Consider the following 8,907-nt stretch of genomic DNA (forward strand, 5'->3'; position numbering starts at 1 on the left):
GCCTCTCAGTCTAGTCGCTGGGCTTCAGGACATGCGCGTGGAAAAGTAGGCGATAGGACACCAGAAAGCCACTTGCAAGGGTAGGCAGCCCCGCGGCGCTGAGCCTTTCCTCCCCAGTTTGGCCCCCAGAAGAGAAGTAAGAAAGCGAAGTCAAGAAGCAGTGATGGAAGAGCACAAATAGGTGACAAACATGTTTGGAGTGATTCATCGTGAACAGGCGCAAATCCTTGGGCGGGGGCTGGGACTCTCCTCTCCCCCTTCAGGAGATGGTGACCCCAGCCTAGAAGAATCCATGCCGCGCCCCAATCTGCTGTGCCTGCTTGTCTGGCCGAGTCAGGACTCTACTGCTTCCTACCTGTAGTGTGACTTTGGGCAAGATCGTTCGCCTCTCTGAACTTCAATTTTCTACTTGGTGAAGCCAGCGAAGTTATGTTACCTTCCTCACCTAACTCAAGGGTTGAAGATGAAAGGAGATTGGGATGTGGCTGTGCTTCGTAAATTGTGAAGCGATTAACATACGTGAAGCATTAGTGTATTCCCTGGCAATCAATCCTCACGTTTACAATGGATGAATAAAGGCAGCCAGGCAGACTCTCAGGTTATAACCTTATAAGGCATAATTGGATTGCAAGGGGGGAAAATGAAAAAATTTCTTCCTAATTTTGGTTATTCCTGTATTTCTAAATAGGCATGTAAATTCTGACACTTGAGGTAATTCCCCCCACCAAATCCCAATTCTCAATTCAGCCTTTCTAAGCCTTGCCCCTATTGTGAAATCTCACTAGCCCATCCCGAAACCCGGGGTCTCGGCCGCTCTCGAGGAGCTGGTGAGCCCGGCTCCTCCGCCGCGGCTCTGTACCCTGCCCCTGCGGCTCCGCGGGAGTCTGGGGTCGCGGCCAGGTCAGACGCCAAGCCGGCAGGGGGCGCGGTCCACTCGAGGTCACAGCTCCCCAGGTCCAGGGCTGCGGCCGTCAGTGCGGTCCCCCCTGCGAGCTCTTGCTGTTCTTTGCCAGGAGGCCCCGCAGTGCGGGCTGCATAGGTCCTGGGTAAGGACCCCAAGAGGTTGTACTGGCCCTCCTTCGCCCCGGCTTACTGTCTGAACCCTGTGCCCAGAGAGTTAGGGCTGTGGCAGTTCTTGCACAACCTCCTGGAGCCCATCTCTGAGCCCTCTGGGCACGAGGGACCCCACCTTCACCTCCACCCCCACCCCCATTCCTACCCCCATGTCCACCCGGATAGGCAAGCAATGCGCGCGCCCAAGTGCAGAAGCGCGCGCGCCCAAGAAAGGGAGGGCGGCGGGGCAGCCCAGGCTCCGCCCCCGCCTCCCGGAGCTCTTATAAAGAGCAGGAACCAGCACTAGCCCCTCAGTGGTTTCTTGGTGATACTAGATAGAGCCGCTGTAGCCTTGCCTCTTCTGGCGTCTCACCGCAGCAGGGCTTGGACTTTGGGGTTTTGCCACTGCCAGAGGGACGTCTCGGACTTTCTCCTCCAAGTACTCAGCAGATCACTTTCTCAGCAGGTAGGTGCTACAGGCTCAGCAAGTTGAAGGGGGTGGGGGGTGGGGGGTTTGCCAAGGCCGGAAACTGGGAGCGCTGGGTTAGGGGAACAACTAACTTTGGAGGATCCTCTGAGGGGTACATCCCACATCCCAGGCCCAGCTCATGCACACAGATGGAGCTCCAGAGACCCAGTCCCCTCTGCTCCACCAGCCAAGTTCCAAGAAGTTGAGCAGGGAACCTCTGGGAGCCTGGCGCTGTGCAGCTGTCTCCCCTCGGGGCCTGTCACCCGCCTGGCGGGTGCAAACGCCTCTGGCGCCTCCTCTGCGCCCCGGCGAGATAAGCGTCTGAGACAGGCAGAGCGCGGGCTAAGCCCGCCCGCACCGAGGCTCCAGCCCGCCTTCCCTGCCCCGCCCGGCGGTGCAGCTGGCCCGGGTGCTCACGCTTGGCTCCTGTTTCTCCTTTTCCAGGGTCTGCGCATCGCCGCTGGGATGAAGCTGATTTCCGTCGCCCTGATGTACCTGGGGTCACTCGCCTTCCTAGGCGCGGACACCGCGAGGCTAGATGTGGCGTCGGAGTTCCGAAAGAAGTGAGTACCTGGCAGGCAAGGGGAACTGACCGTTGGTCCGGAGGGGTTAGAAGTGAATGGGAGCAGCAGCGGGCCGGCATGTCGCCTGGATGCAAGCGAATCGGCTCTGTTTGTGCTTTCCAGGTGGAATAAATGGGCTCTAAGTCGTGGGAAGAGGGAACTGCGGGTGTCCAGCAGCTACCCCACCGGGCTTGCTGACGTGAAGGCCGGGCCTGCCCAGACTCTCATTCGGCCCCAGGACATGAAGGGCGCCTCTCGAAGCCCCCAGGACAGGTAATTATGCTCCGTACAGCCCGGGGTAGGGGAGAGGTGTGCGGAAGGAACTCTCCTCCACTGTCCTGGCCCTGGGGATAGTCAGGACTGGATGGCAGCTAGGATGGCTCGAGCAGTTTCCAGCTCCCTCTGGTCCTAGAATGGCTCTGGTTCCTGATGACTGGGGCCAAAGCCCTGCTGGACGGGGTCTCAAGTTGCCTTCCTTCTCCTCCGCAGCAGTCCTGACGCAGCCCGCATCCGAGTCAAGCGCTACCGCCAGAGCATGAACAACTTCCAGGGCCTCCGAAGCTTTGGCTGCCGCTTCGGAACGTGCACAGTGCAGAAGCTGGCACACCAGATCTACCAGTTCACAGACAAGGACAAGGACGGCGTCGCCCCCAGGAGCAAGATCAGCCCCCAGGGCTACGGCCGCCGGCGCAGGCGCTCCCTGCCAGAGGCTGGCCGGGATCGGACTCTGTCTTCCGAGCCACAGGCACGCGGGGCTCCAGCCTTTGGGGTGCACCTCGCCACTCTCCGTAGGATATAGGCGCCTGTGGCAACAGCAAATAGTCTCGAAAGCATCCCGCTGGCGCCTGCCAAGACGGAGGGCTTCCCGAGCCGTATGGGGACCGGGCAGTGACAGCCTTGCGGCGACCCCGAGTGTGGGAAGCACCGTCCCGCGGCGAGCTCTGGCTTTGCAGGGGCCCCTCCTCAAGGCAGTGCTCCCTCCGCCCTTATTAGGCCCGGGTGCCCCAGGGGGGCAGAAGAATCCGAGGGAGTGTTTGCCAGGCTTACAGAGAGGAGAAACTGAGGATTAAATGCTGAGACTTCCGGGGCAGGGGTCTGAGCTACTGCCGTGCCCGCCCACAAACTGATTTCTCACGGGGTGTCACCCCACCAGGGCGCAAGCCTCACTATTACTTGAACTTTCCAAAACCTAGAGAGGAAAAGTGCAATGTGTGTTGTACATACAGAGGTAACTATCAATATTTAAGTTTGTTCCTGTCAAGATTTTTTTTGTAACTTCAAATATAGAGATATTTTTGTACGTTATATATTGTATTAAGGGCATTTTAAAGCAATTGTATTGTCCTCCCCCTATTTTAAGACGTGAATGTTTCAGCGAGGTGTAACGTCGCTTGTTGCGTGGAGTGTATGTGTGTGTGTGTATATGTGTGTGCGCGCGCGCCCCGCGCGTGATAGACTGATTATCTCCTGGGGAAGAAGGAAACACCGTGTCTCTGTATAATCTATTTACATAAAATGGGTGATGATATGCGAACGGCAAACCAATAAACTGTCTCAATGCTGATTCATTCTCGGTGCTCGCGTCCAGGGAGGGAGGGTATCCCGGCTCCTGGCCCGCCCAGGAGCCTTGGGGTCCCGCCACCCGGCTTGGGAAAGTGGGTCGGCGGCGCTGTCGCGTGCTGGCGCCTCTCTGCGCAGGCTGAGCTGTCACGAGCTCTGTTCTCCGTGTGGGGCGCTCAGAGCGCGTGTCCTGGGTGCGAATCAGGACTTCGCGGAGACGCCCGAGGTCACCGCCTCGCGTGGCGGCCAGGCGGGGCGGAGTAGGGTGAGCCCTGGTGGGGAAGCGAGCCTGGACTCTGCGGGTTGCGCAACCGAGTCCCAGTTATAGAGTTGCTCATGGAACTCTGCGCGAAAGCGCGCCTCGGAGAGTTGGGGTGGTCTCCGACGCCTTTTAAGTGAGGAGTTTCCCTTGCCTACCGCGGGTGTTAAAGTTAGAAGCTGCTCAAGCAAAATGTTCGGACATCTACTGGAAACCCGCAGCCAACAAGCCCAGGCGTCCCCCGGCCTGAGCGCCCAGACAGTCGGCGGGCTCAGAAGCGAGGCTGTGGCGCCCCCTGCCTGCCGCCGCAGATGGGGGCCCCCAGAGCCGTAAGGCAGTACGTGCGGTTTAATAAGTTCTCCTACGTGGGAGTCAGCACACAGCCTTAATGAAAGAGGAAAGAAAAAAAAAACAGTTTGCAGATGCCAACCACGACCGGTCCCCTCCCCCCTAGACCTGCACTGCGGCTCCCAGTTCTGGGACAGTGACTCAGCGCCCACACGCTGCGCAGCGTGCAGCTGCTGGCCGGAGGCGGGCGGGAAGGACGTGCCGCCGGAACCGTGCGCCTCCGACGGCCTGGGACCTTCATTGTTCCGCCTCCCCTTGCCACTCACCTCTTCCTTCCTCCTTCCCGAGGCTTTTTCATTTTTTTCTCCGCTTCTCTTCAGCCTTCCTTTCTCTCCCTCCTTCCTTCCTCCTCCTTGCTTTCTTTGTATGCCTTACCATCTTAGAAGGTTGACCCCAGTTCCGGTGATAGATGCTGACACTTAAGCCCCCATTGACTGAGTGACTAGAAGGGCAGGGGACATGGAAATAGTTCGAATAGAAGGAGAGGGGAAGGGAAAGAGTATACCTGCCTATGCAAGAGGCACCCCTGATTTTGATTTCCCTGCCCCATCTGTTTCATCCAATACCCTAAAGACTTAAGATGGAGAACAACTGCTTGTCCTTTCCAGACAGTTTCCCTGGCCCTTCCACTTCAAAGCATGGCTGAAATGCCGATGCTTCTGGGTGATCTCAGAAACCTTCCTGATAAAGAAAACCTGAAGGTGAGTTTGGAGAATAGAAATGTTTTGGGAGTGGCCTACCTCCTCCTGAGGCTTTTGCCTCAATTGCATAACACAGGCCCCCTCAGGGGGAAGAAGCATGTGTACACGCTGGAAGAGATAGGCCCTAAGTTTGGGGTCCAGAGACAATCTAATTCTGAAGTAGTTTCAATTTAAAAGAAAGTAGTCTCTAGCATATGGAATTTCTTTAAAATCATACAAAGCTTCACTTTTGGGCCCCTGGCTGTTGGCAGTGTCAATCCTTATACAGTTCATTGTTCTATTTGATATTAACAAGTTTGGGAGGTTCACCAGAATTGAAGGGGTTACAAATGCAACAACAGACTGTCTTCTCCTCAAGGACCTTTTAATAAATATTCACTTAGAGGGAACTCTGTACCAGACACTGAAAAGGTACAGGACATGTATGAATAAAAGAGTGACTAAAAATTCTAGTCATGGAATTTCTGTACCAGTGAGTGGGTTCTGGGTGGTCTGAAGGGGCTACAGAAACTCAGAGAGTAGCAAACACTTGCAGACTCGCAGACAGTGGCTCAAGATTAAACATTCCCCCTATTCCTTGAGCCAAGGTTTGTCCCATAGCCACAGAGCCCTCCAGCCAAACCACCCTGGCAGAACTTCAGCCAGCAAACAAAGCTGCCAAAGGCAGGTTGGGCACTAGCTTAGGGCTGCTGTAAGCAGGGAGTGGGCATCTAGCCTTGTGCTGAGGGAGTCTTATGACTTCAGGGAATCCAAGGCAAGAGAAGGAGATGGTTCAGCTCTGAGAAGAAAGAAGCAGCTGCTTAGTTGGAGTCCTTCCTGCTGGAAGTCCTGTGACTGGAGACGTGTGAGGAGACAGAGACCCTCCTAAGACCAGACTGCTTACAAGTTCAGGATTAACTGAAGGTCACCATCAAACCCCTTCTCTGTAAGGTGCTGAAGCTTATCAGGATAGGGCCTCTTGATGCCAAGAACACATCGTTTATCACAGCAATGAGTCATTTGTGAGCTGATTCGACCTGTCCACAGCTGAGGAGTACTCACAGCTTTTATCTTTAGCTACTGTTGCTGGCTGTGGGAATGGTACCATCTATTTGTAATCAAAGACACGGTATCAGGCAATTTCTTGAAAACCCAACACCTTGGCTGAACAGCTAAGGGTGAAGGGTAGCGATGGGGAAAAATGGAAACTGATTCTTTTTTTAGCACTTGGTTGGTGTCAGATACTCTCCTAGCCACTTTATATGCCTTATCTCATTTAATTCTTACAACAGCCTTGTGAAGTAGGTGTTATTATCTCTGTTTGTAGATAAGGAAACTGAACCTCTCAGAGACATAAAGTAACTTAGCCAAGGTCACACAGTGAGTAATAAGCGATGGAGCCTGGATTTGCACCCAAGTGCTACAGGCTATTTTGATGCTATGAAGACATGAGAAGTCAAGTGGTATAATTTTAACATTTTGGTTCTCAAGCCAGATGTCCCCAAATGTTCTCTAAAACAGGGATGGCTTGCATAGGTGATTTACACCTGTGGTTCTGAAAGACTTACATGCGGGCTGGTAGGACTGGGAAGGAGAGCTGCTTCAGCAGTAAGCTCAATGAGTGAAAAATAAATAAATGAAGTGAGTTTTAAATTCTTGGTCCTGGTTTGAAGCAGGGATTATAAATCAGCCTCCCCGCGCCCCACCGAGCTAAGCCACTGACCTCTTTGGTTTGAATTGCCAAATATAGTAAGAACATACACTGAAGACCTCAAGAGCTGACTTCTGAGGGAGAAGGCTTTCTGAACTATTTCCGGCCAACAGTCCCACACTGTAGGTCTTAAGTTGCCTGGAAGAACACCTGTGTCTACAAACTGCAAATAGAGTTTCCACCCTTGAGGTGGGACCTTTTGTCTTGGCAACTGCCTGTTCAAGGCAGCTTTTCAGAGGATGTTCTGAGCTGCCTCATTGAGAGAGTTATAAATGCTGCCCCTCCTTTCCCCAGCCCAGAAGTTGAGAGCCTTGTTATCCTGCATCCCACAGAGATTTCTGCCAAAGCCGGTGGGAGGCTTGGTCTTCATTTGCATGGGAAGAAGGGTGAGGCTAGATAGCTATCTGGTGGTCCCACTGGTCTTGTTCCAGAGCTATTTTGGAACATTCTGGAAAAACAATAAAATGACTGTGGCCACACAGGCAGCTGAATTTAGCAAGTTATTATACATTTATCCAACATCAGGAAAGTAGTTCTGAGTATTGATACATTTTTGAAACATAAAAAATGCATTTTACTTATTACACAATATTTATTCAACATAGAAAAAAAGAAAAGATTCACCAAACTACTTCCAGAGGTAATCACTATTAATATTTTATTAATATTAATGTACACATACACACAGTTTTAAAAATTAAACTCAAATGCAGAGAGCTAAATTAAACACACTCCTCAGTTTAAGGCAAATTGTCATTACCATTCTGTGCAAGGGTTCTCTCATTTTAACTATTTTATTTTTTCTCTTTTAATTCCCATACCCCTTCACACCTCTTTTTTAGGAAACTTCCTTAATATGTTTGATATCTGTACTGATTTTATATATATATACTCTTGTAAGATCTGTTGTATTGTTTCACAACTACATGTTTTTAACATATATTGTGTTAAAATTTTTGTTGTTTCCTAATTTTCTTATTCAACACTTAAAAAATTATCCAAGTGGATTGTTTATTCTATTTATTTATTTAGTAGAGATGGGGATCTTGCCATATTGCCCAGGCTGATCTCAAACTTCTGGCTGCAAGTGATCTTCCTGCCTCAGCCTCCCAAAGTGCTGGGATTACAGGTGTGAGCCTTCTTATGAGAATTTCTTGGGGATATATATCCAGAAATGGCAACATTTAGTCAAAAGGCTCCTATATATAGATTATGCTTAATTGTGTGAGATTGCTTTCCAAAATGCCTGTGCCAGTGTTTATTTCTACCAGCAGTGAATGAGTGTTCTCACCTCCTCATGTCTTTGCCAATATTGGCATGTATGATGGTTAATTTTATGTGTCAGCTTGACTGGGCTAAGGGATGCCCAGATAGTTGGTAGAACATTATTTCTGGGTGTGTCTGTGAAGGTGTTTCCAGAAGAGATTAGCATTTGAATCACTAGATTGAGTAACAAAGATCCACCCTCACCAATGTGGGCAGACATCATCCAATCTGTTGAGAGCAGAACAAAAAGGCCGAGGAAGGGTGATTTCTCTCTCTCTTCTTGAGCTGGGATTTTCATCTTCTCCTGCCTTTGGACATAAGACCTCCTGGTTCTTGAGCCTTCAGACTTACACCAGTGCCCTTTCCCCAGACTGGGAGTTGCACCATCAGCTCACCTGGTTCTCAGGCTTTCTTGGTTCTCCAGCTTCCAGACAGCATATCTTGGGACTTCTCAGCATCCATGATTGTGTGAGCCAATTCTCATAATAAAATAAATAAATAAATAAACCTATACATGTCCTGTTCATTCTATTTCTTTGGAGAATGCTGACAAATATGGCATGGATCCTCTTTTCTGATGTTTGCCATCCTGACAGGTATAAAAGTAATATTGTTTTAACTTCCATTACTTATTACTTTTGAATTTTGGCATATCATCATTTATTGGTCATTTGAACTTTCCCTAATAGGCCATACAATTAAAAAGAAGTGAGATCATGTTTGTCTATGACTTGCTTCCCCTCCCCTCCACTCATCAGTATATTTTGGGCATCTTTTTTTTTTTTTTTTTGAGACAGAGTCTCACTCTGTTGCCCGGGCTAGAGTGAGTGCCGTGGTGTCAGCCTAGCTCACAGCAACCTCAAACTCCTGGGCTTAAGCGATCCTACTGCCTCAGCCTCCCGAGTAGCTGGGACTACAGGCATGCGCCACCATGCCCAGCTAACTTTTTTCTATATATATTTTTAGTTGGCCAGATAATTTCTTTCTATTTTTAGTAG

General features: G+C 50.8%; 1 protein-coding gene across 1 annotated transcript; it reads left to right on the forward strand.

Annotated features, from left to right (window-relative positions):
- Positions 1-1,280: 1,280 nt before the first annotated feature.
- On the forward strand, positions 1,281-3,649 carry ADM (adrenomedullin). The gene is made up of 4 exons (XM_045557504.1): positions 1,281-1,519; positions 1,967-2,085; positions 2,209-2,358; positions 2,575-3,649. The coding sequence occupies exons 2-4, from the start codon at positions 1,988-1,990 to the stop codon at positions 2,882-2,884; spliced, it is 558 nt and encodes a 185-aa protein (XP_045413460.1). The 5' UTR covers positions 1,281-1,519; positions 1,967-1,987; the 3' UTR covers positions 2,885-3,649.
- Positions 3,650-8,907: the final 5,258 nt, after the last annotated feature.

The sequence above is a fragment of the Lemur catta genome, chromosome 7, assembly GCF_020740605.2.
Source record: "Lemur catta isolate mLemCat1 chromosome 7, mLemCat1.pri, whole genome shotgun sequence".
Lineage (NCBI taxonomy): Eukaryota > Metazoa > Chordata > Mammalia > Primates > Lemuridae > Lemur > Lemur catta.